Source organism: Camponotus vicinus, unplaced genomic scaffold (assembly GCF_025532165.1).
Source record: "Camponotus vicinus isolate PSW18456_S1 unplaced genomic scaffold, iyCamVici1.0 SCAF_1, whole genome shotgun sequence".
NCBI lineage: Eukaryota > Metazoa > Arthropoda > Insecta > Hymenoptera > Formicidae > Camponotus > Camponotus vicinus.
Window position 1 is genome coordinate 33,213,617 of NW_028141945.1, and position 26,493 is coordinate 33,240,109.

At 33.5% G+C, this 26,493-nt stretch overlaps 2 protein-coding genes and 1 long non-coding RNA gene across 27 annotated transcripts in view; 1 reads left to right on the plus strand and 2 right to left on the minus strand.

The window, feature by feature from the left end:
* Positions 1 to 26,493, plus strand: part of Ryr (Ryanodine receptor) — a 40,161-nt gene that overhangs the window by 3,953 nt on the left and 9,715 nt on the right. For 3 of the 23 annotated variants that reach the window (XM_083083241.1, XM_083083267.1, XM_083083245.1), the window contains exons 3-40: positions 5,593 to 5,697; positions 5,789 to 5,887; positions 6,789 to 6,803; positions 7,600 to 7,677; positions 7,784 to 7,859; positions 8,120 to 8,232; positions 8,437 to 8,636; positions 8,934 to 9,116; positions 9,213 to 9,384; positions 9,589 to 9,758; positions 9,905 to 10,029; positions 10,099 to 10,469; positions 10,646 to 10,977; positions 11,161 to 12,269; positions 12,665 to 12,873; positions 13,373 to 13,472; positions 15,662 to 15,860; positions 15,985 to 16,358; positions 16,656 to 16,881; positions 16,962 to 16,991; positions 17,133 to 17,271; positions 17,445 to 17,740; positions 17,864 to 18,397; positions 18,513 to 18,745; positions 18,871 to 18,973; positions 19,047 to 19,202; positions 19,435 to 19,550; positions 19,638 to 20,183; positions 20,281 to 21,099; positions 21,819 to 21,973; positions 22,699 to 22,870; positions 23,475 to 23,752; positions 23,942 to 24,162; positions 24,283 to 24,373; positions 24,492 to 24,814; positions 24,991 to 25,294; positions 25,385 to 25,538; positions 25,652 to 26,446. In XM_083083241.1, the coding sequence (XP_082939367.1) occupies positions 5,593 to 5,697; positions 5,789 to 5,887; positions 6,789 to 6,803; positions 7,600 to 7,677; positions 7,784 to 7,859; positions 8,120 to 8,232; positions 8,437 to 8,636; positions 8,934 to 9,116; positions 9,213 to 9,384; positions 9,589 to 9,758; positions 9,905 to 10,029; positions 10,099 to 10,469; positions 10,646 to 10,977; positions 11,161 to 12,269; positions 12,665 to 12,873; positions 13,373 to 13,472; positions 15,662 to 15,860; positions 15,985 to 16,358; positions 16,656 to 16,881; positions 16,962 to 16,991; positions 17,133 to 17,271; positions 17,445 to 17,740; positions 17,864 to 18,397; positions 18,513 to 18,745; positions 18,871 to 18,973; positions 19,047 to 19,202; positions 19,435 to 19,550; positions 19,638 to 20,183; positions 20,281 to 21,099; positions 21,819 to 21,973; positions 22,699 to 22,870; positions 23,475 to 23,752; positions 23,942 to 24,162; positions 24,283 to 24,373; positions 24,492 to 24,814; positions 24,991 to 25,294; positions 25,385 to 25,538; positions 25,652 to 26,446 (9,721 nt within the window). Of the gene's footprint in view, positions 1 to 5,592; positions 5,698 to 5,788; positions 5,888 to 6,788; positions 6,804 to 7,599; positions 7,678 to 7,783; positions 7,860 to 8,119; positions 8,233 to 8,436; positions 8,637 to 8,933; positions 9,117 to 9,212; positions 9,385 to 9,588; positions 9,759 to 9,904; positions 10,030 to 10,098; positions 10,470 to 10,645; positions 10,978 to 11,160; positions 12,270 to 12,664; positions 12,874 to 13,372; positions 13,473 to 13,935; positions 14,036 to 15,661; positions 15,861 to 15,984; positions 16,359 to 16,655; positions 16,882 to 16,961; positions 16,992 to 17,132; positions 17,272 to 17,444; positions 17,741 to 17,863; positions 18,398 to 18,512; positions 18,746 to 18,870; positions 18,974 to 19,031; positions 19,203 to 19,434; positions 19,551 to 19,637; positions 20,184 to 20,280; positions 21,100 to 21,818; positions 21,974 to 22,686; positions 22,871 to 23,371; positions 23,393 to 23,474; positions 23,753 to 23,941; positions 24,163 to 24,282; positions 24,374 to 24,491; positions 24,815 to 24,990; positions 25,295 to 25,384; positions 25,539 to 25,651; positions 26,447 to 26,493 lie in introns of all 23 variants that reach the window. The other 20 variants (XM_083083209.1, XM_083083216.1, XM_083083233.1 and 17 more) reach the window with 16 other exon arrangements.
* Positions 325 to 1,948, minus strand: LOC145962393 (uncharacterized). The gene is made up of 2 exons (XM_083083459.1): positions 1,794 to 1,948; positions 325 to 1,195 (listed from the first exon to the last, which is right to left on the minus strand). Exons 1-2 carry the CDS (start codon positions 1,835 to 1,837, stop codon positions 814 to 816), a joined length of 426 nt encoding a protein of 141 aa, XP_082939585.1. The 5' UTR covers positions 1,838 to 1,948; the 3' UTR covers positions 325 to 813.
* The window catches only part of LOC145962399 (uncharacterized), a 133,442-nt gene continuing 123,946 nt past the window's right edge, over positions 16,998 to 26,493 (minus strand). For all 3 annotated transcript variants that reach the window (XR_014435857.1, XR_014435855.1, XR_014435858.1), the window contains 2 exons: positions 22,633 to 22,855; positions 16,998 to 18,339 (listed from right to left, as the gene is read on the minus strand). This is a non-coding gene — a long non-coding RNA (uncharacterized LOC145962399). The remainder of the gene's footprint in view (positions 18,340 to 22,632; positions 22,856 to 26,493) is intronic.

Below are 26,493 nucleotides of genomic sequence, written 5' to 3' on the forward strand. Positions count from 1 at the left end.
AAATGTGGAAGCACTTGAAGTAACTTGCAGTCACAACCTTGACCTCGTTCGACCTACAAGGCTGGCTGTAGTAGTCAAGATACAGTCTTTTATCATTTCGTCTGACGTTTGTGTATTTAATCAGTTATATTCTGTTATATTATATATTTGATATTGTTGATATTAATCACAATAATATAGTTTACTATAAAATTACAATATCATTTTCAACTTACACGCAAATATCAGGAATATCAATCACAAATATAAAAATTCTCTTTTTTACTAAATAGATTATTAATTTTGATATATTTTATTTTTAATATTTTTCTCAAAATTGCACACTTACTATTTATATATTTATTAAAATAATGTATATAAAATCAGAATTAAAAATTTGTTACAAATTATACGGTTTCAAAAATATTGAACTTATCACATAAAACTGTTCATAAATTAAATTGAATCGCGTGTTTTCTATTTTATGACCTTCGTGTTCGTTACAATCGTTTCGCCATCCTTTTTCATTTCCACCCGATATACTCAGTGTTTTAAAATTTTAAACTTATATATTATAAATATACATATATAATAATATGTTGCAAATTGTGTTTTTTTTCTGTGTGTGCTAAGAAATCTCGAAATAAAATAAAAAATCTAAATTCCGAATGTGTTCCAATTTTGATAGCGAAAACTTACAATATATTTTTTCGTTTTATCAAATGTAGTTATCTTTTCACATTCGTCTCCTTTGTCTTTCGTGCTATTGATAGATTCTTTCCGAATTCATTTAACGACAATCAGAAGTTATGTCTCGTTAACAAATGCTTCTATCTAAACGCGTCTTCTTCTTCGCGTCAGTCTCCTGCGACGTCTTCTTCGTTCTCTCTCTGCCAAAAGTACATACTTCTTTCTCTGCTCCTCGGGCAAGTCGCACCATTCTTTGCCAGCCTGCCGAGCGACTTCCGTCACGTGTTTTTCAGGCATCTTATAATACATCTCGAGATAGAAGATAATAAAGGGATTCTGCGAGACAATTTTTCGTCTTCTCCTTCTGGATCTGGTTCTGGTTCTGGTTCTTCTGCGTGCGTACTGGCAGCGACATAGCGCTCTTCTTTCGTCCCTTCGTCTGCGACGATCCGTACGCGCTGTCTCGTCATCGTCTTGTTGTTCCATGGGCTCGCCCATTTCTTTATCTGGTTCTTCAATAGTGCGTCTGCGAAGGGTCGGTTTATCTCATTGTGTATTCTATTATAATTTTTATTATAAATTATAAACGAATACTATGAATTAATATTTAATTTTCTCACAAAATGCACTTTTAATCTATGGGCATTTAGGATGTATTTAATGCAATTTATGCCGTTGCCGGGAATCAAAGCGAACGGAACATTTTCGATCCTTCTTTGAAGTTCGCGATTGGCTAATCAGCGTTCAATTCAATTTACGACTAGAAATTTTGCCATTAAATGGGATGATATGAAACGCGCATGAGAGAGAACATTGAACGGCAAAGCTGATTATTTCCTATGATAACGATTTCGATCATCGCGGTTGTAGCTGTCTTCGAAATTAAACCGGCTTTCGTGTTCTTGTTAAATCAATGTGGCAAAATCGCGTGCGAAATACATCTTTGGTAGATTCGCGTCGCGACAACATGCCATGTATGAAATCGGCCAGGCTCGATGCCAAGAAGAGGGTCGTTCGCATTTTTACGTGAGAAATCATATTTGCGCCGTTCGACAGGCTACTTTCCTGTGAATGAATTATGTAAGCAAATTCGACAAGGATCGCGAGCGAGGAATATCGCTCACCTGCTTTTGTTGGACGTGCTCCCGTAAATGTCAGGTTCGTCCATCTCTTCTGCCGTTTACAATTTTCACTTGATAATTTTACTTGGTGTCGAAAAGAAAGGGAAATGTCAACCGCGGTGAAAACATGTGAAGTTTTACGAGCTTAATTCTCTTCGCACACTCGAGAATAGTCGATGGTGATTCTATCGATTATCGATGTTGCGATATCATTTGGAGTAGAATTGAATATTAAATATATTGTTGTTGTGAAATGAAATCGCGTTGTTATGTTTAAAACTTCATGATTACAAACGTTCCAATCTTGTTACGGAAATTATTTCTCAGTAAAATGGAAATTAAGAAATTATTTTTCTCAATTTTACTCACTAATTTACATAATTTATTAATTCATATATACATGAATAATGAACATTTACAATTCCAACTTCCAAATTATGTAAAAGATAAATCGTTCCAATCTATTTACAAAGAAATGAAGAAGTTCTTATAACGATATCTCTCGAAATTTTTTTCCATAAATTTAATATCGTGCTTAATTAATTAATTATTTTTCACTTGATTTATTTTCCGAAGAGACTCACGATCAAGTAATTCAGTGTATAATTTCGTTGATGAAAGTTTATGACACGTGCACGTAATGCATGTTGCATATAGAAATTCAACAAAGCTTTAGACAATGTTTTCTTATTTAAAGCTAATCGCTTTTAGTTAATTTTAGAATTTGATGCAGTGGCTGTTCTGTCTGATCAATACGCTTCACGTAGCTGTTTCATTAGTGATACCGCATCGAAAAGTGATGAATTTATAATTAATATACTACGATGTGCAACATGCGTTGGATGCGCCGAGTATTGAACAACAAACGATATAGTATACACATGATTATCATGCTGCAACATCCCACCTTTCTAACCCTCTTCCAGCTCAATGATGCTATGAAGCGTCACGAAGCTTATTTTTTTTAGCGATATATTTATTAAATATCATTTTATATGCATAGTTGATATTTCCATTAAATTAAGAAAATGAAAAAAATATCAATTTTATTAAATTATGTAAGAGTAAAAAATATCACTTTTAAATCAAGTTTATAAGAATATTTTCATCAAATTTTTATAATTAAAAAGATTTTGATGCTGTTAAATATTTTGAAAATATTCAACCTAAATATAATAAATCCTTCTCATTGTTTTATATAATCTTTGTATTTTGTATATCTAAATGAAAGATCTAAAACTTGTAAGGTACACGTGTAAAGATAAAAATGATTTATTTGCTACACAGTGTTTGATAGAATTATATGAATTATCTTGTGAAATGAAGGCGTACCCTTGACCTATATCTATACATATTGTAACTTCGATCGTAACCAGATGCCGGTAGTAACCAATATATTTGGTTCATTATCAATGAATTCGCCCGTCAAGCGTTCAATTATGTTGCCGTAATTTCTTAACAATTCGTTTATTAGGTTTAGCCGAAAAATCATTAATACATAAAAAAATCACAAAGTAAAATTACTCTTTTGATAGAACAGAATTATTGCATATAAAAAAAATTAAAATAATATTTTCAAGAAAATATACATAATTATGAGAATGGAATAGAAAAAAATGCTGATATTTTTAATAACTATAAGATTAAGAATTTCTTTTCTATTTTTTATTTCTCTCGTAAATCATAATCAAGCTGAAAATTTGATAAATGATAATTTTCAATATAATGTGTTAATCAAAACCAACAATTTATGAAGTCACCCGCGTCAAACCGGTAGAGATTGATCGAATGTACTTTATTAATATCTCGATAAATAAGAGATTAAGTCTCCTTGCCAAATTTCCAGCGGAAACTTTTGGCGTCTCGCGTGTCTCAAACGCAAATATACGAGCACATGTATGGCAAATCGCGTGCCATTCCGGCATGGATTCAACGCGGATTTAACTCGACAGGAAGTTATGTTAATGTGTCCTTTAAATAAAACATTACTTATGCATCTTTTGCCGTTGCATATTAATTTTTTTCGAACTTAAACAGCGCGATGAATATCACAAAAATATACGTGCGCGTTCACGACTGCGCAGCCTATCACACAATGTTAACTGTATATTCAACGGTCGACAATATCTGAGTAATATTTTCACTCGAAGGGATATAGATAGAGAGAGAAAAAGAAAGAAAGAGGAAGAGATTATAGGTGTGGTTCTCGTGGCACAGGTGGGATACGATTAATATGGTCGTGCAAAACAATTTCGTTTACACAGACAGTTTCATCATGATGCAACCAGGACTACCCCATCGATTTCAATTCAACTCTATAATCGAATGATTGCCTTAGCTACATCCCTGATTGCCAATAAACCGTGCTTATTATTGTCGTGATTGAACAATATTTCAAGCGCGAATAATGCTATAGATATATGTATTATCTATTTTTAACTCTTTTAAAAAATTTGAAATCTCTGAGGACATAGAATATTTTTTTACATATTTATAATATAGTTATATAACTTTATTGTATTATTTAGGAAAATATTCAAAAAATAAGGCACTTAGATGATCATTACTATTGCGTTAATTTTCTCTGTGTATACTATTAAGACTGAACTTGTTGAGGAATGTTGGCTACAATAGCAATTTATTGCACGTAATTTATATATAGATACATACCGATTGAGAGAAATCGTTTAGTCTAGATGATATGGAAATAGAGGAATAAACAATCTTCCCATACGACTTCTGACCTAGTTTCTATAGTTGCTCATAAAATTTTCACAGGTGCACATAGTTGACATCTTGTCCCTTCTCTTTTCCTTTGACATTTCTGCTTAGAGTTGAAGGGTATACATAAATATGTGGTGTAATTTTTTTCTCGCTCGTAGGTGGATTAAAAATATAAAACTATAGCGTGACAAAAGATCAATCTTTTTAAACTTGTTTAAAAGATTAACATTTTTTAAACAATTGTTATAGGAAAATTGAGTTTATAAAAACTCAAGTGTGTGTAAATCAAGAGAGAAATTTGCACGCATCAAGGGTTAAAATCGAGCGACGCAAATCGAATGACTCACTCGACGAGTTCTCGACTTTTCCTCGTGGCTCGACGTTATTGCGAGCGTTAAATAACATCGTTGTGAGAGAAATGCATGTTTTCCGCTCGGCGATGCGACGTGTCCAAAGATTACGAAGTGCCCTCGAAGCCGGTATACTTGTGTGCCCGATTCTCTTGCATTCTTGAGGTCGTCCAAATTGGTTTTGGCACAGTTTTGGCCGGTAGTCTGTCGTTTAGTCTGTACCATATTTCGTACGATTTCATAAAAGTTATTAATATCATAACGAAAAGCTTTTTCTCAAAACAATCGATAGATTAACAATTGCTTTCCTGAACCGACACTTTCACCAGTGCTCGTTTCGATATTCATGAAAATTAAATGCAAATAGCTACTTTCGACGAATGTACTACCATCTGTTGCAGATTGCAAAATCTTTTAGTGCTATTGCGTACTATTGCAGCATAGCAAACATCAGTACGATATAATATACTACGAGGCTTTTTCGAGAGAAATCCACGCCGAATTCTCTTGTCAATCTACATGCGTGAATCAATGTAAATTCCAAGAAAATTTGAAAATAGGAGAATTAATTAATATATTACGTTTATAATTATATCAAAATATTAATTTAAAATTAATGTTCCCAGTTTAAAGATTGATATTTTCGACTTCTTAAAATAGAACAGATTAAAATAGAACAGACTATTACAAATTGAGAAACATATAATGACGCCATTTAAAATTTACAGGAAGATATGGTATGTCTGTCCTGTACCGCAACAGGAGAAAGAGTCTGTTTGGCAGCCGAGGGTTTTGGTAATCGACACTGTTTCCTCGAGAATATCGCGGACAAGGTAATTGCAATTTTTTACAATTTTCCTTACCTCGCTCTCATTATGTCACTTTTATTATCTCTATTATAAATTATTTTTTTCTCACCTCTAGAATATACCGCCGGATCTGTCGCAATGCGTATTCGTGATAGAGCAGGCTCTCTCGGTGAGAGCCTTACAGGAGTTAGTCACAGCTGCCGGTTCCGAGACGGTAATGTATACATGTTCTTTGTCTAATATCTATATTCATATGACTTTAAAGAGAGAACTTTGGCGGTAAAATTTCAGGAAATAGTTCATAACTTCTACTTGATGCGTGCCGTAAAAAAACATTCTCTCATTTTAAAAAGGAGGATTTTACAAGTATAAATGATGAAGCTCCGTGTGCGTGTAATCCGTGAATTCAACTCTGTAATTCATTAATTACGCGAATAGTGTATCATTATCTACTTCATGATTATAAACTTTTTACATTCTAAAAGTTCATCGTTAAATATTAATTTATTTTATTACGCCTGCATAAGAATGGGCCATAAAACGCGTCCTTTGTCATTATGTGTAAAATGTAAAAAACATAATCCTACAAAGACCTAAGAGATGTTTAAAAAAATGTCTAAAGAATATTTATAAAATATCTTATAGACATATTTTTAGTATCTTTTAGATCTTCAAACTTGTTCAATTTCTCCGCCGAATAATTTGGAAGAATTCCTGATACATCGGAATAGCTTCTTTTTGATGCATTTAGCACGCATCTTTTTTGCCACCGCACCCCCTGTGTCCGTATGATTGTGGCATGTGTCCATGCAGCCGTGTAAAATAATTTCGAATTTACATTTTCATTCTTTTGATTTTTTCTCCATCTGTGATTTTATCACTCGAAATATACTAGCATTGTGAAAAACAAATCATCTGGAAATTTAATCGAGACCTACTATCATTGACCATGAAACATCATACATATACATTATTCTATTTTATTTATTTTTTCTTTATATTCCTTTTTTTCTATTTATTTTTTCTTTATATTCTTTTTTCTTTCTTTGTAATCAATCCGAGTCGACATTTAATGAAAGAGATTCATCGCCTTTTATGTTTTTTTCTCTTTGCAGCAACAAGACAGTTTAGTAAGTATAATTTACATCTGCGAGGCGCCGTAACGTGTCCCCTCTTGGGTAAAACATCATTTGTTTGTGTGTTAAAACATCGTAACGTCCGATCGTGCTTGAGTGAAAATATGAATCGTTTATTTCGCAAAAATGGCCTCGATTAATTTTTGAAATACTGAGTAGTTTTTATTTAATATCACATTTGACGCTAATAAAACATTTTGTTATAACTTGCATTTATCTAACATAAAGATTGCAAATTTAAATTAAAAATAATTACAATTTTCCAAATTCGATTTATGTGCTGCTCTTAAGAAATAAATAAGTTCTATCATCTCTGTACTTAAATATCAAAAATTTAACATTGTTTAATATAATTTAATTGTGACATATATAATAATATCGATTTTTTTTTCAAATTTTCTATATATTAATATAATTTCCTATATCGAGATGCTATTTCACACATCCGATCGGTTAAATAATTACTCTGAAAATTTTAATTAACATAATGTATGTTGAAGCTAATAATAGGGACTGCCAGCTTTCATTTGATAGTCTAATATAATTAATCGTCTATGTTAAAATCATATTCAATAGTGTATGGCTCTTGGTATATGCCTCGTGAGCTTTCTATCGTGGCTTAACATAATACCAGCATTTATGGCCTCCTCTTATCAGTATACGCTTGTAGAAATTGTTTAAGAAACATTGTTATTTTGCGAAGTATTAAAATTTCATATATACGTAGAGAAAAATATGACACATCAAGTACGAAGGGTTGCAAGGGCTTTGACCAATCCTTTGTTTTCAGGGAAAAGGTACTGGGTCAGGGCACAGGACTTTGTTATACGGTAACGCAATATTGTTGCGACATCTAAACAGCGACATGGTAAAAATTAGTTCTCTTTATTATATACGTTATTATATATATACACACGCATACATACACACATGTTAATTTTTAATGTATAAATATCTGTGTTCATGTATTGTAGTATCTGGCGTGTCTATCTACAAGTTCATCGAATGATAAACTAGCCTTCGATGTCGGTTTACAACAACATTCGCACGGTTGGTGCAATACTATCGGTTTAATTATTAATTTAATTCTTAATAAATATTGAATTATTTTATTGTAATGTTATTCCTTTCTATTCTCGGATATACATGACGCATTGCTTCGTTAAATAATTGCAAATGCAATTATAACTTTCAACAAAATCAAATTAAAGTTAAAGTTTAAAGTTGCATTAGCAAATTTATCGTAGATCAGAAAACATGAATTGAATATTATACTTCGTTTTGAACTTCATTAAGTTTTATTCGTGCAGGTGAAGCGTGTTGGTGGACTGTACACCCTGCTTCCAAGCAGAGATCCGAGGGTGAGAAAGTGCGTGTGGGTGACGATCTTATTCTGGTGTCTGTCGCTACCGAGCGCTATTTGGTAAGTTTGATATTTATTATAAAGTATAATAAAATGAAATAAAATAAATAGAAATAAAAATAAAATAAGATATAATATTAATTATTAAACAAATACTAATACATATATATATATATCTAATATATCTCTTCTTCTCTCTCTTGAAGATAATTTGATATGGAAATAAAAAATATATTTTAATAAATATCTTTTTCTTTGTTTCAGCATACGACGAAAGAAAACGATTTATCGGTGGTTAATGCATCTTTTCATGTAACCCATTGGTCCGTACAACCTTACGGTACTGGTATTAGCAAAATGAAATATGTTGGTTTTGTATTTGGAGGTGATGTGTTACGGTTCTTTCATGGTGGTGACGAGTGTTTGACGATTCCATCGACTTGGAGTCCAGCACCTAGTCAAAAGTAAACATATATTATGTTTATAATTCAATAAGACTAATCAAATTATATATATATATATATATATATATATATATATATATATATCTCAAATCATACATATATAATTTAAATAATTAATTAATCAGATATAATAAAAATTATAAAATAATAAAATTAAATATAAATATAAAGTTATAATTGTCTTATATGATCACAAAAGTAAAATCTCGTAAAAAAACGAGAATAATTATTGTTTCTTGAAAATAACAAAGAGGATAAAAGTGAAAAATTATTTACAAATGTTTTATCATTTTATAGTCTCGTAATCTACGAAGGCGGTAGTGTAATGAGTCAAGCGAGATCGCTATGGAGACTAGAGCTCGCCAGGACAAAATGGGCAGGTGGTTTTATTAATTGGTTACATCCTATGAGGATCAGACACTTGACGACCGGACGTTATCTCGGCGTGAAGGAGAACAACGAGCTCTATCTGGTCGATAGGTTAATACTTATTTTTAGAAAAAGTTCAAGGGTCATGGCAATTCTTATAGGCTCATGACGATGTTTCCTAAATCTACGATTATTTTTTTTCCGAAGGAATGAGGCGACGATCGAAACCTCGACATTTTGGTTGCGGCAGGAGAAGGATGATCAGAAGATTGTTCTTGAGGACAAAGATCTGGAAGTCATCGGATTGCCGATCATTAAATACGGTGACTCTACTGTTATTATGCAACATGCCACCACGTGCCTCTGGGTGTCTTATAAGGTGAATAAAAAAATAAATTGTTAAATACAATATAAACAACTTTAAGATAATATAAACAACTTTAAATAGAATATAAACAACTATAAGATAATCCGATTAATGTAATTAGTTAACAGATTTTTCGATTTCTGTAAAATATATTTAAGCATTTGATAAAAATTGTGATAAATTTTCACGATTTTTACGATTGTGACATTCTTTTAGTCATATGAGACGAAAAAAAAGGGAGTCGGAAAAGTCGAAGAAAAGCAAGCAGTACTCCATGAAGAAGGTAAAATGGACGATGGTTTAGATTTCTCTAGATCTCAAGAAGAAGAATCTCGCACTGCCCGCGTCATCAGAAAGTGCAGCAGCTTATTTACTCAATTTATCACGTGAGTTTTCAGAATTAAAAATATTTGTAAAAATATAGAAAAGAGAGATAAATATATAATTTATATTAAAATTATTTCAAAAAATTAAAATATGTATGTCGAGCATACATAAAAAAATCTTATTAAAAATATCGAACATGTTTTAGAGGCCTAGAAACACTGCAAGTGAACAGAAGAGCATCCATGTTTTTTCAAAACGTGAATCTTAATGAGATGGTAATGTGTCTTGAAGACTTGATCAATTATTTTGCTCAACCCGAGGATGATATGGGTAAGAAAATATACTTTTTAAAAATGTTTCTTTAAAACGTTTTACATCATTAATGATAAATTTCCTCAGAACACGAAGAGAAACAGAACAAATTCCGAGCTCTTAGAAACCGTCAGGATCTCTTTCAAGAGGAAGGCATACTGAATTTAATTCTCGAAGCTATCGATAAAATTAACGTGATTACTTCACAAGGTTTTCTCGTCGCTCTTTCTGGTGATGAGAGCGGCCAAGCCTGGGATCAAATATCTGGATATCTTTATCAATTACTGGCGGCTATTATCAAGGGTAATCATACCAACTGCGCCCAGTTTGCTAATAGCAATCGTCTCAATTGGTTGTTCAGCCGACTGGGTTCACAGGCTTCCAGCGAAGGAACTGGAATGTTGGATGTACTTCATTGTGTCCTGATTGATTCGCCAGAAGTTTTAAACATGATGAGGGTATCGTGTCAATATTTATAATATAGATTATTTAGAGACTAATAATGTGAATAAATAATTTCTTGTAAAAAGTAAAAGTTTTATAGAATAAATTAAACTTATAATATAAACTTATGTTAAATAAATTTATTTTATTTGTGAATTTTTTAATCCTGATTTATAAATATTTTTTTCAGGATGAACACATAAAAGTAATTATTTCTTTATTAGAGAAACACGGCAGAGATCCGAAGGTTTTGGATGTTTTATGCTCACTATGCGTCGGTAATGGCGTTGCAGTGCGTTCTTCGCAAAACAATATTTGCGACTTTTTATTGCCTGGAAAGAATCTGCTTCTTCAGACACAACTGGTGGATCATGTGGCCAGTGTTAGACCGAATATATTCGTCGGTAGAGTGGAGGGTTCGGCTCTTTATCAAAAATGGTATTTCGAAGTAACTGTGGATCATATTGAACAGACGACGCATATGATGCCGCACTTGAGAATCGGATGGGCAAATACTGCTGGGTAAATTAATCGATTTTCAGATATCTATTTATGTTTAGAATGCCAAAATATATTACTAATAAATATATAGCATATTAAATATGCTATATTAAATAAATTATATAGCATTCATGTTTTCTGAATAAAATTTGTCGATATCGAGAAGGCCACCAGTAATATAAGTGTCATTTTTTTCGCAAATAGTTACATGCCGTATCCTGGTGGTGGCGAGAAATGGGGTGGAAACGGCGTTGGCGATGATTTGTATTCGTTCGGATTCGACGGCGCTTATTTATGGACCGGTGGCAGGAAAACGCAGGTCGTTCAAGACGCCACGGAGCCTTACATCAGGAAGAGCGATGTAATCGGCTGCGCTTTAGATTTAACAGTGCCGGTGATAACGTTCACTTTCAATGGCAATCGTATCATGGGCTCCTTCCGTAACTTCAATTTAGACGGCATGTTTTTCCCCGCCATTAGCTGCTCGTCTAAACTCTCCTGCAGGTTTCTACTGGGTGGCGATCACGGCCGATTAAAGTTCCAGCCGATGGAGGAATTCTCGCCGTTAGTGGAGAGTCTGCTGCCGCAGCAAATCCTGTCCTTAGATCCGTGCTTTTATTTCGGTAACATGAACAAAGTGGTTCTAGCAGGTCCATGGTTGGTTGAGGACGACACTGCCTTCGTTCCGGCCCCAGTTGACACATCCATGGTCAACTTGCCCGCCTACGTCGAGCAGATCAGAGATAAACTTGCAGAAAATATCCACGAGATGTGGGCGATGAATAAAATCGAGGCCGGTTGGATTTATGGCGAGGTCAGGGATGACTTAAGGAAAATACATCCTTGCATAGTTCAATTCGAACGACTGCCGGCCGCGGAAAAGCGCTACGATACTCAGCTGGCCGTGCAGACCCTGAAGACTATTTTGGCTCTGGGTTATTACATCACAATGGATAAGCCACCGTCTCGAATCAAGACTTTGAGACTGCCAAACGAACCGTTTCTGCAAAGCAGCGGATATAAACCGGCACCACTTGACCTGTCAGCAATCACGTTGACCCCCAAGATGGAAGAACTTGTTGACCAACTTGCGGAAAATACACATAATCTCTGGGCGAAAGAAAGAATTAGCCAAGGATGGACGTACGGCTTAAACGAAGACTCGGAGATGAGAAGAAGTCCTCACTTGGTACCATATTTGAAAGTCGATGAAGCTATCAAGAAAGCCAATCGGGATACAGCCAGTGAAACTGTCAGGACTTTATTAGTCTATGGATACATGCTTGATCCACCCACCGGAGAACAGCATGAAGGTGAGATTTTTAATTTTTGTTAAATATGCACATTCTTATTTTTGCACTCTTTATATAAAATAATTTTATATGAATTTCAATATTATATACTTTTAAAATATATAGTTAATAAAATATTATTAAGACAATAATATTAATTATAATAATTAATCACATATTTTTTTATACGTATATAATGTTTAATTGTTTTAAACTTTTGAATTGTAAAGAGAATGAGTTGTATATTAAATTAAAAAATAAAGTATGTGTATTTATTAAATCAATATATATAAATATATATATTTATTATAAATCAAGTTGTATATTTATTAAATCAAGCTGATTTTTTTGAAATTCTAGTATTGTTTGAAATTCTAGTATTAATTATTGATCTATTTGTTTTTTGATATTTGTAGCATTACTTTTGGAGGCCAGCAAATTACGTCAACAATCCTTCAGGACTTACAGGGTCGAAAAACATTACGCGGTCAGCAGCGGAAAATGGTATTTCGAGTTTGAAGTTCTCACAGCCGGGCCGATGCGCGTTGGTTGGGCAAAAGCCGATTGCACGCCTGGAAATATGCTTGGCAGCGACGAAAATACTTGGGCATTCGATGGTTACAACGTAAGTATCGTATTTTTTCACTTTTTATAATCTAACAATTAGAATAACATTATAGTCAATGGAATTTGTGAAACGACTTTTTTAGCGGATAATTTAAAAAATGATAATCATATTTTTATAAAATTCGATTTCGAATTACAAATAATAAATAAATGATATTGAAGATTTTTTAATAAAATAATATTGAAAATAATATTGAAAATATTTTTGCATTCAATCATTTTGAAATGCAAAATTATATCAGTAATTTATTATATGCTGTTATATTAGTTATTATACTGTAATGTTTTATACTTTAATACTTGAGTTATTATAGCCACGAAAGGTGAGAATTTTAAAGCTCGTGTTAAACTTCTCTTTAACGAATAAAAATATTGAGCAGCGTTGTATGCAATAGTAGCATCTTGTTACAAAGCGAATGTAATATTAACATAAGCGTTACGCGGCTCTCGCTCGTGATCTATGAAATATGAATAATCCATAAGAACATGAATGTCAGGTGACTAAAGTACACGCTGGCACCCACGAGTCATTTGGTCACAGATATCAAGTGGGAGACATAGTTGGATGTTTCATTGACGTGGCAGACCGAACGATCAGTAAGAGTCCCATCTTCCAAATTAGCCGATCTTTAAAGGCCCCGTATACACATATTTCTTTTTTGTTCCTGAGTTTTCTCGTCACTACTATTGTCTTTGTCTCGCTCTATATGTTTCTTTCATGTTGACTTGGTTTTATATATCTTGCATCCTTGTCCCAAGACGAATGTTAATCGCTGGTGTAATTTCATTCGGCGAGGTGTGGCTTGACCTTTTTTCGATGTTGAGGGAATCCATGAAATTTCCTCGCGATATCTTTCTTTAACTTTGCACTATGCCAAAATTTTTCGTACGAACCTACACGACGAGATGCGTATAGCGATAAAAAAACATACAAATATATACAAATATATACAAGGTATTCTAGATCCACTACGCGCAAAATAAAACATCTCGTTTACATCTGGTTTGTCTCGATCTTCACGAGCGGAAATGTTGAACTGGTGAACATTTTGTTTTAAAGGAGGAAAAAGTATACTCGGGCACGGCCGAAACTTTCGGCAAACAATGGCAGATCGCAGACGTTGTCGGTGTTTTCCTGGATCTAATTGACAGAACGATTAGTAAGACGGAATTTTTAAGCGAACGCTTCAGCTGCCATTTCAAGCTATATATATATATAATTTGATCTCTAGTAATAGACTGGATTACTGGATACAGACATTGTGATTTTCAACACTAGTTCTTTGCATAATTATTTGTATTGCATAATGATTTTATTTTTAATATTGACTGATTAGATCCTGATTATATATAAATATTATATGTGTAGAATATATACATATATGTATATAATGTAAAAATAAAATGGACAATTTTACCTATCAGCATACAAAAGTAAAATAATATTTAATGCAAAACACACACGACTATATTACAATCTGTTATATATTACGATTTTAGAATTATTCAATATCCAAATGAACATTTCAAGCAAAATTTCGCGCCGCGCATTTCGGAGAGGAGAGCTTTCACTTCGCTTAAGCTTTCATAAAATGAAAACTCCATTGCGACAAACAAAAGGAGTAATCATGCATTTTTTGCACAGAAAATATTTCATCTCACTACATCGTCACTTTAACACGTTGGAGTTAACAGCAAAACCAGAGATAATCCTGGTTTCTATCATTATTAATAATATCACGCTCTCGATCGATCGAAAATCATATCTGGCCCAATGTCTTTTCCGGTATCCAGTATTCTCAGTGTTTATACTGTCAGCGAGACACAACAGTGCTTCCATAACTCACATCTACTAATCACTAACACCAGGGTGTGACCCCAAATATTATATCGATCATATCACGTGCATTCTAAATAAAAATTTCCAAATACAATAACAATATAATGAAAATTTTTGCAAAACGTCACACATATTGAATCAATATTGAAGACAAAATATCGAAGAAAATGTCCCAGATTAAATGGATATATGTATGTTTCCCTGTTTATATAAAGAATGTTATAATTTTTATTTTTTTTATCTCGGCTAGATATTTATATTTTATCTTTTTTTTATCGTGAGATTTATATTATCTATAGTGCATCGTCTATGTGTAATAATATTACGTATATTTTTGTGGTTTTCATTTCACCCCTTTCAAGTAACGTTTGCATGCATATTTTGTCTGAATTTATGTTAATGTGTGGATCGTGTGAATATAAAAATAAAATAATCTCTTCTTCGAATATATATAAACGAATATTATAATATCTCTGTCTAACTTTCCGTGCAAAGATAAAAGATATTAGCTAAATAGATAAAAGTAAGAATCTTTGTTGGATTTGATTCACATGATCCATTGTAGCACCTGCTTTGCCATAATATGTATGTAACAAATTTTGTAAGTATTCTTAATTAGTCTAAAAAATTAGTCTTAAAATTTTTTTATTTGATGAAACTGTAAATTCGAGTTTTACTTAAATGTCACATTTGACATTTACAAATCATTATAATGATTATTTATTATTTAATTGCTTGGCATTGAATTTATGTTGTTTTTCAATAAGTCGAAACGAACATTGACATTTTAACAAGATTGAGTAAATAGAATTGTTTGTTAATAATTTAATTTAAATATTTTTCTATGTTATATTTTTCTACATAATGTTTTTTGTCTATCCGTTTCGACTTTTTTCAATAGTTGATACAAGTGACAAATCATAATATAAATTTGCGAATTACTTAGGCTTCTCCTTGAATGGAGAATTGCTGATGGATGCACTCGGTGGCGAAACTTCTTTCGCAGATGTACAAGGCGACTCTTTCGTGCCCGCGTTCACTCTTGGCGTCGGCCAAAAGGCAAAATTAACATTCGGTCAAGATGTGAATACTCTAAAATTTTTCACTACCTGCGGTTTACAAGAGGGTTACGAACCATTCTGCGTGTAAGTAATATTAATTTATCACGTATTTTCTCGGAATATATATGGAAAATAATAGAAAATCAATGTGTCCACATGATATCCATGTTGATATCCATGTTTATAAATGCTCATTCTTATATCATAGAAACATGAATCGTCTAGTCACATATTGGTATACGAAAGATCAGCCTATCTTCGAGAATACCGACGACATGGCCGATACGCGAATCGACGTGGCTAGAATACCAGCTGGGTCTGACACACCACCGTGTCTAAAAATCTCTCACAATACATTCGAGACAATGGAAAAGGCTAACTGGGAATTTCTCAGATTATCGCTACCTGTAATTTGCCAATCCAATTTCATAACGGAGGGTGAAAAATTACGAAGATGGCAGGAGATAAAAATGCGACAGAATAAACTTTTAGCCGAGCAAGTCGAACAAGGACAACAAGCTGCACCGTCGGCTCATTTGGAGCAAATCATGAAATCTGGCTTCAGTATGAGCGATATCAAAGGTAATGATCTAAAGTATTAATGTGAAATATAAGTTTTGTTCGCAGATAAATTAATTATGTTGACAATACAAAAAGATAAATTTTTATTTGCTCAATTTTAAGGGGAAATTCACGTAGATAAAATTATTTAATTTAATTTAATTAAAACATATGTAATTTTATATATTTTAATTAAATGAAATATTTTTATCTACATAAATTTCTCCTTAAAACTGTGGAATAGCAAATAAAAATTTATTTTTTATTGGAATTTATATATTTAAAATTTATATACACATATGTATATATGTTGAATAGGTCTGCAAAGAAATTACTCAGAGGATGTAGCCGAGGCGGATGAGATGCTGAAGGAATCGCCGCTTCCTATGCAAAGAGGCAAACCTGCTAGGCCGCCCAGGAAAGGTTCTCTTTATGGATCGCGTACTCTAGAAAATGCGGTCAGCGATGTTGAAATGAATGGATATGGCGAGATGAACGGTGACATAAAGGACGAGAAGAAGAAACGCGGTCGATCGCCTTTTCGGTAAGCATGAATTATTAAGAATTATTGCCTTTAACAGATGTTGCAAAAGATAAATTGACTTCGGTACTTGACTTTGTTAGCAAGCTTAGCAAAGAGATGGAGGACGTACCGTAAGTTGAAATACTTTTTTCGGCGTTTTAATAAAATGTAAAATTACTATTAAAAAAATATTTGATGTTTTTAGCATCTCAATAATTATTTGGATGTAATTATTAATTTTTTGTTTAATAATTGATTTTTGTCGTATGCAGGTTCTTCTCGCGCAAAGCAAAATCTCCGGATGCAAAATCGAAAACACCTGAGCCGCAAGTTCGCTCGGATATCTCTGATAAAAGTACGAGAACACTCGGAAGTAAAAGTGCCAAAACTCCTCAAATTCGTGTTTCAACTGTGAGTACACATACATATTACATTATTGCTATCAGAATAAAAATATTTAAAAACGTTTTAATGTAGATTAATTTTATGAAAATGTAAAAAAAATGTTTTTAAAATTTATATATATGTATGTAAATATTTAAACTGTTAAGAATTATAAAATTTTGTAAAATATCTTCTCGTAGACGGACTTGAAAGTCGTACCGCCTCAAATCCCGGACCGTAACGTTCCCAAGACAATGTCTGTGTTAACCGGAAGCGGCGTCGAAGCGATCGGCAATGAAATCTTTGATCCTGAATGCATGAAATTAATGAATGAGTATTTTTACGGCGTTAGGATATTTCCTGGCCAGGATCCAACTCACGTTTACATTGGCTGGGTTACTTCGCAGTATCATCTGCATACAAAAGACTTCAATTTATCTCGCGTAAGAAAATCTTCCGTTGCCATCATGGATGACTACGACCGTCTCGTAGAGCAGTACGTTTCAATATTTTTTTATTGTTCAATATTGTTCAATATTTTTATTGTTTTATTTCGAAAGAAACAATTCTAAAAAAGATATAGAAAATCGGCTAAAAAGTAATATTAAAATTGTCGTAGAGTCGACAGACAAAGCTGTTACATGGTTCGAGCGGACGAATTATACAACGAAGTCACACAGGATGCATCTGGCAAGGGTGCATCTCAGGGTATGTTCGTCGGGTGTTTTGTTGACATCGCCACAGGCTGGGTATCCTTCACCTGCGAAGGCAAGGAAACGAGTCACAAGTTCAAGATGGAACCGGACACGAAGCTGTTCCCGGCGATCTTCGTCGAGGCTACCAGCAAAGAGATCCTGCAGATCGAGCTCGGCAGGACCTCGACGACACTTCCGCTCTCGGCCGCAGTGTTGCAAAATTCCGAACGACACGTGATACCGCAATTCCCGCCTAGATTGAAAGTGCAATGCTTGAAACCTCACCAATGGGCCAGAGTGCCGAATCAGTCACTTCAAGTACACGCCCTAAAACTATCCGACATCAGAGGCTGGTCGATGCTATGCGAAGACGCTATCTCGATGCTGGCTCTTCATATACCTGAAGAGGACAGATGCATCGATATTCTGGAGCTTATCGAAATGGATAAGCTGCTCAGGTAAAACTTTGACAAAAAATTTACAAAGTAAAAAAATTTGAAAATAATTCTTTTTTTTTAACGTGATAAAAATAATTTATTATTTAATAATTTCTCTTTTTTTTCTCTTGCATAGTTTCCACGCGCATACATTGACGTTGTATGCAGCCCTGTGCTATCAATCTAATTACCGAGCGGCGCATGTTTTGTGTCAACATGTGGATCAGAAACAATTATTATACGCGATACGAGCCGAATATATGTCCGGACCCCTGCGACAAGGATTTTACGATTTACTTATCGCCTTGCATCTCGAATCACATGCGACAACGATGGAAGTGGGCAAAAACGAATATATAATTCCGCTTGGTAAATATTTTGAAAACTCATCCGTATTCTTGACCTCGTTAATTAAAAATTTAATTAAGTAATTTTGTATTTTTTCTGTCAAGATATATATTTACGTTTGTTACAATTGCTTGTCTATTGTATAGGTCAAGAACTGAAGGATTTATATGAAAATTCCGAGATGAGGCATAGTCTCAGATATTTAGAGACCGAATCCATTCGACCACAAATGAAAATGACAGAGATCAGGTAAGTAAAACTTTTTTCCGAATAGATGTGAAACCCTTACTAATCAATCGCCATCAAGGAATGTTCCTTCTAGTGATCAAGCAATTGAGAACATAAAGAACTTGTACAGCCCGTATTTTCCACTTGATGTCGTGCGAGATTACGTGATGATGGCGCTTAACCAGGCTGTCGAAGTTAATCAAGTGCACAACCGAGATCCGATCGGAGGCAGCAACGAGAATCTCTTTTTGTATGTGAGATAAAAAGTTTGGCCGCTCTGCGCTACAACTGCTGCAACTGTTACTCTTCTTGCTGAATATTCTTCGTCAATATTATCGGAGCAACGACATAAATATTTAAAGCCGAAAACAAAATATGCAAATTTGTTTACTTCTCTTTTAAACAGGAATTTTAATCTGCTTATCGCTTGCGGCAGTTTCATTAATCGTAGATCGTTATTTGATATGATTTTGATATTACAGACCTCTTCTGAAGCTGGTAGATAGATTACTCTTAGTAGGCATGTTGAGGAACGAGGATATAATCAAGCTGCTCATCATGATAAATCCCGAGACTTGGGACCCGACTTTCGATAAAGGCAAGCCGATTAAAAAAGTAACGTTCAACTATTAAATATTAATAGATAAAAAACATAATTTGATATAACATTCTTAAACTGTTGTAGAAGGTAAAGATGAACATAAGAAAGGCTTGTTACATATGAAAATGGCCGAGGGAGCGAAACTACAAATGTGCTATCTGCTTCATCATTTAAACGATATTCAGTTACGCCATCGTGTCGAATCAATTATCTCCTTCGCTTATGACTTCGTCGGAGAATTGCAGACGGATCAGTTACGACGTTACATCGATATCAAGCAATCGGATTTACCATCAGCTGTCGCTGCCAAGAAGACCAGAGAATATAGATGTCCTCCGCGCGAACAGATGAATGCCATTTTGAGCTTCAAGAATTTAAAAGCTGAGGAGGATCCGGAAAATTGGCCTTGTGGCGAGGAGCTCATTGTAAAGATGAATGAATTTCACAGTGAGTTGATGTCTTATGTGTCTTTGAATGCTCTTCAAGAAGCAGCCAATGCTGCCGACGAGCCAGCCGAGGAAATTCAAAAACCTAATGCCATGAAACGCCTCTTCAACTTCATCAATGCCGTCAAAGAGCTCGAGGAAGAACCTAAACCTGAACCTGAACCTGTGAAAAAGACTCCCGAAGGTAAACTCTTTGATTGATTTTATGCCTCATAATTTTTACAAAGAAGTATTAGAAAATATATTAATAAAAATTTATATGTATATATTTTATTTTTCAGAGGTATTTCGAAAAGTGTTGATATCAACTATTGTGAGTTGGGCCGAAGAATCACAAATCGAGACGTCGAAACTTGTGCGAGAAATGTTTAGCTTATTAGTCAGACAATACGATACAGTCGGCGAATTAATCAGAGCTTTAGAGAAGACTTATGTTGTTAACAACAAAACCAAGGACGATGTTGCACTGATGTGGGTCGGCTTAAGTCAGATTCGCGCCTTGTTGCCGGTGCAAATGTCTCAAGAAGAAGAAGCTTTAGTACGAGAGCGATTGTGGAAGTTGGTGAATAATCACACGTTTTTCCAGCATCCTGATCTCATCAGAGTGCTGAGAATTCACGAAAATGTAATGGCTATCATGATGAATACTTTGGGAAGGCGTGCTCAGGCTCAATCCGATGCCCAAACTCAGGCTCAAGCAACTGAGGGAGAACCGACATCGAAAGAAAAGGATACCTCTCACGAGATGGTCGTAGCCTGCTGCAGATTTTTATGTTATTTCTGTCGTACATCCAGACAAAATCAGAAAGCCATGTTCGATCATTTTGATTTCCTGCTAGAAAATAGCAATATCTTATTGGCTAGACCTTCACTACGAGGATCGACGCCTTTGGATGTAGCTTATTCATCCCTAATGGAAAACACCGAGTTAGCTCTGGCTTTAAGAGAACATTATCTAGAAAAGATCGCTATTTACTTATCACGGTGCGGCCTGCAATCTAATTCAGAATTAGTGGAAAAAGGCTATCCCGACTTGGGTTGGGATCCTGTGGAGGGTGAACGTTACCTTGACTTCTTGAGATTCTGTGTATGGGTCAATGGTAAATTTTATCATTTAATTCTTTATAAAAATAAGATAAATGTGCAGTATAAAAATCATCTCACCGGATTTTTTAAAACTCACATACTTTTTGTATTTTGAAGCGTAAAAATTGAATTATTGCTCTCGTCTTATTTTTAATAATAATTGTAATTAGTAAATATAATTTGCTGAATCATTTTTAACTTATAAAATATAATAATAAATTTTATACATAAATTTTCTGTTAATAGAAAAATAATGATTTAATATTTTTTAATCAAATAATATCCCTATAAGTATTAAAGTTTGATACGTAATATTATTATAATAAATTATTCATAGTTCTATTCACCCTTCCCTAGATTAAAATATAATAAATAAATATATTGTAATGCTTCTATTGTAACACTTTATATTTACTTTTAATGATAAGAGAATTAAGAGAATTAATTAGAGAAAAAAAAACTTTATTCCTTATAAAAATAAATTATTTTATAAATTGTCTGCTTTAAAATTAATAAAGTAATGATACAGAATAACACATTAGTATATGTATTATTATATTTAAATATAATTATACGCGAGAACGAGAGCGACATATATTTCAAAGATTCCGTTCCTACATCTCAAAATATATGAAATATATGAGTTCTTAAAAAATCATTGAGATAGTATTTATATTAAACATTTATTAAGAATAATAAATTAAATATGTGATTTCTTTCTTTAACATATTAGGTGAAAGTGTGGAGGAGAATGCAAACTTGATAATCCGTCTGCTAATCAGAAGACCAGAATGTTTAGGTCCTGCCCTTCGAGGAGAGGGTGAAGGTCTATTAAGAGCCATCATAGAAGCTAACAAGATGTCCGAACGTATTGCTGATAGACGAAAAGTAAGATATCTCATTTTTTTATTTAGTTAATTGTAAAACTAAGGAATATATAATCGAACTATTTCGTAAGTAAGAAATTATTCTGCTCTTGATTGCTGTTTAAAAAAAGTCCATGTGTGTATTTTTAATTATATTTCATCCCTAAAATTTTGTAATATGTTCTTAAAACTTACAGGTTTTTATCAAATATTCCCCCAAAATAACTTTTCAAATTCTGATCTGCTTATATGTATAAGCAGATGTACAATCAATATATATATATATATATTGATTGTACATCTGCTTATACATATAAGCAGATCAGAATTTGAAAAGTTATTTTGGGGGATTTATACACACACACACACACACACACACGCGCGCGCGCGCGCGCGCGTGTGTGTATGTATTTGTGTCTAGATCTGTATAATCTAATTTTTTATTTATATTTCAACAATCTACTCTTATTTGTTTTGTCTTTTAAAATTCACATGGTTTCACTTCGTTTTATTACATGTATTGTTTATTGCACAAAAACCTCCCCTTAAAATTGATTTGTGCTTAGTTCCTCAACTAGTAATTCATACGATTGTATTTTTTTTTAAAGAGACAAATCGAGTTTACTAAATATTATATTATATTAAATATTAGATATCGCATAAAATATTAGATTGAATTACCTGCAAACCATTTTTATGTGTTTGTGATCTTCAATTAATACGATATCAACTTAGTATCTCGCACAGGTACATGATGAAGCCGAAGGCACAGCTATGATGATGCAATTCGAGCATCCACTTCCGGAGTCAGATGACGATGAAGATTATATAGATACAGGCGCGGCGATTCTAAATTTCTATTGTACCCTCGTCGATCTACTAGGCCGCTGTGCTCCAGATTCTTCTGTCATAGAGCAAGGTAATATTATAATCCAAAGAGTTAAATCTTCATATCCTCATTAATATAAAATCACAACCAATTATGTTCTGATCATGTTTTAATTATATTTTTAAAAAAATATTAATTTAATTCTTATTCTAATTATTTAAAATAATCAATGTACGTAAAATGCGTAATAAAATAGAGAAAGAAATAGAAAGAAATATTAATTAGAATTAATACATAAATAATATTTCATAATAGATAAATTTTCTTTAAATTTTTTTTTTTTTAAATGATGTAAACAGATAATAAAATAATTTATATTTGTATGTGTGTGTGTATAAAATATCAGATAATTATACAAATTTTATTTTGAAATTGTGAGTGTTGATTTTTTTTTGAGTAAATTCATGTTTCATTGCACTTTCATTGGACATATTTTTCGTAACATAAAATCATTAAGAATTTTTTGTTATATGTAAAGTGCAATGAATTATTTAATAACAATATTTTATTTTCTTTCTTAATGAGCAACAGAGGCCTCGACAAAGTCAGTTGGTAATATACGAAAGAAAACTATGCTTTGAAATAATTAATGTCGAAACAATGCATCTTTATTTGAAATATTAAATTATTTCAGGAAAGAACGAATCTCTACGAGCCCGGGCAATTTTGAGATCTTTAGTACCGTTGGACGATCTTCAGGGTGTGTTGTCCCTGCGATTTACGTTACTGAATCCTGCTGCTGGCGAGGAACGACCGAAAAGCGATATGCCGTCTGGTTTGATACCAGGCCACAAACAAAGCGTTGTATTATTCTTGGAATGTGTTTACGGTATCGAAACGCAGGAATTATTCTATAAAATATTGGAAGAAGCTTTCTTACCAGATCTTCGTGCCGCTACTATGCTCGATAGAGTAAGGATTATTTTATTCATCTCAAACATAATATTATTTATTTATTACTATCCTCATAATCACTCATTCATTATTTTAAAATAACAAGAGCGAGAATAAGAATGAAATTAAAATAATTAAAAAGTAAAATGATTAAGAAAAGTAGAATAATTAAGAATCTCTATACTAACTGATCTAATTTTCTCGCAGAATGATGGATACGAATCTGACATGGCACTCGCTATGAATCGCTACATAGGAAACAGCATTCTGCCGCTACTGATCAAACATTCGAAATTTTATAATGAGGCAGATAATTATGCGAGTTTACTCGATGCTACGTTGCACACGGTTTATCGACTCAGCAAGAATCGGATGCTGACGAAAGGACAGAGAGAAGCTGTCTCGGATTTCCTCGTCGCGTTGACTAGGTAAACGAAAAAACTTCTCCAATATCATCTAAATCGATTAATCGAATATTTTTACTTTTCAAGAAAAATCCACATGCTAATCATTTTTATTTTACAAATTAACTTTAATTTTTCTTGCAGCCAGATGCAGCCGAGCATGTTATTGAAATTATTGCGAAAACTGACTGTCGACGTGTCAAAATTGTCGGAGTACACTACTGTTGCTCTCAGAGTACGTCGATTATTTAATCGTTTTGTCAAATTATCTGCCATTTTTGTATATTAAATATTGATAATCGCAAAATTTCGTTAATATCTGTTAGTATAATTTTACTATTATTTGTTTTTAGTTATTAACGCTGCATTATGACCGTTGCGCGAAATATTACGGCTCCACCGGCTCTGGTGGTCAAGGCACGTACGGCGCATCGAGCGACGAAGAGAAACGTCTCACGATGGTTCTCTTTAGTAATATTTTCGATTCTTTATCCAAGATGGATTACGACCCAGAACTTTTTGGAAAAGCTCTACCATGCTTGACGGCTATCGGTTGTGCCTTGCCGCCAGATTATTCTTTATCGAAAAATTATGACGACGAGTGGTACGGCAGCAAGTCGGCCTCGGCGCAATCACCCGATGGGCCTTACAATCCGCAACCAATCAATACGTCAAGGTTATTATTAATTTTTTGTTATAAAAATTTTCTATAAATATATTAAATTATATAATATATTAAATATTTTATAAAAATTCTATATACTTATAAATAATGAAATTAATAATTGAAAAATAATAATTAGAAGGTAAAATTTGAGAAGACTATTATTTTGAAATTATAATCTTTTTTAGCGTGGTGCTTAATAACGATCTTAATCAAATAGTACAAAAGTTTTCCGAACATTATCACGACGCTTGGGCTAGTCGTAAATTAGAAAATGGTTGGACTTATGGTGATCAATGGTCGGATGTGAATAAAACTCATCCAAGATTAAAGCCATATAATATGTTGAGCGATTATGAACGAGAACGGTATAAGGAACCTGTTAGAGAGAGTTTGAAAGCTCTTTTGGCGATTGGTTGGAATATAGAACACGCAGAAGTCGATGTACCGTCGACCAATCGCAGTTCTATGAGAAGGTCTTCTAAAAGTCAAGTAAGAAAAGAATTATTCATCTAAAAATTTACCATATTTATATTAGAAAAGAAATATATTTATATATTTTCATGTATTTAAAATATGTAGAGTGATTCGGCGAGTCCGTTTAATTATAATCCTCACCCAGTGGACATGACTAATTTGACGCTAAGCAGAGAAATGCAAAATATGGCCGAACGTTTAGCGGATAATGCTCACGATATTTGGGCGAAGAAGAAGAAAGAAGAACTCATTACTTGTGGTTAGCATAGACTGATATCTATTATAAAGATTAATATCTTGGTATTTTTTAATTTCGAATTAAAATTAAATTTATTGAATAATTTTTTTTGATAATATATTTTATAATTATAGGAGGCGGCATTCACCCTCAGTTAGTTCCCTACGATTTATTGACTGATAAAGAGAAGCGAAAAGATCGCGAGCGATCGCAAGAGTTTCTCAAATATCTACAGTATCAAGGCTACAAGCTTCACAAACCTAATCGTGGCGGTACTGAAACTGAAGTGGCTGGCGCCGCTGCTTCAGTAGAATTAAGATTCGCTTATTCACTGTTGGAGAAACTAATAGCTTATCTGGATAAGGCGACGATTAATATGAAACTCCTGAAACCCTCTGATACATTTAGCCGAAGAAATAGCTTTAAAACCTCCACAAGAGACATTAAATTCTTCAGTAAAGTAGTTTTGCCGTTGATGGAGAAGTACTTTAGCACGCATAGAAATTATTTCATCGCAGTAGCTACCGCCACGAATAATGTCGGCGCAGCGTCCTTGAAGGAAAAAGAGATGGTGGCCTCTCTTTTCTGTAAATTAGCGAGTTTGCTAAGATCGAGACTCGCCGCCTTTGGTGCGGACGTGAGGATAACAGTTCGTTGTCTACAAGTGCTCGTGAAAGGCATAGATGCCAAGAGTCTCGTGAAAAACTGTCCAGAGTTTATTAGAACGTCCATGTTGACTTTTTTCAACAATACCGCCGACGATTTGGGCCATACGATCCTGAATCTTCAAGAGGGGAAATACAGTCATCTCAGAGGCACTCATTTGAAAACGTCCACATCATTATCGTACATTAATAGCATCGTTCTGCCAGTGCTTACTGCAATGTTCGACCATCTTGCCGCGTGCGAATATGGTAGCGATTTGTTACGTAAGTATAAAATTTGCCACACTTTAAAATAATTTTATATATATATG

What these genes read in the sequence shown, in the direction of transcription:
- LOC145962393 (XM_083083459.1), bottom strand. Translation starts at nt 1,837, where the DNA reads ATGGACGAACCTGACATTTACGGGAGCACGTCCAACAAAAGCAG. An exon ending in AGCACGTCCAACAAAAGCAG is followed by an intron (nt 1,196 to 1,793) that starts GTGAGCGATATT and finishes GACCCTTCGCAG; the next exon opens with ACGCACTATTGAAGAACCAG.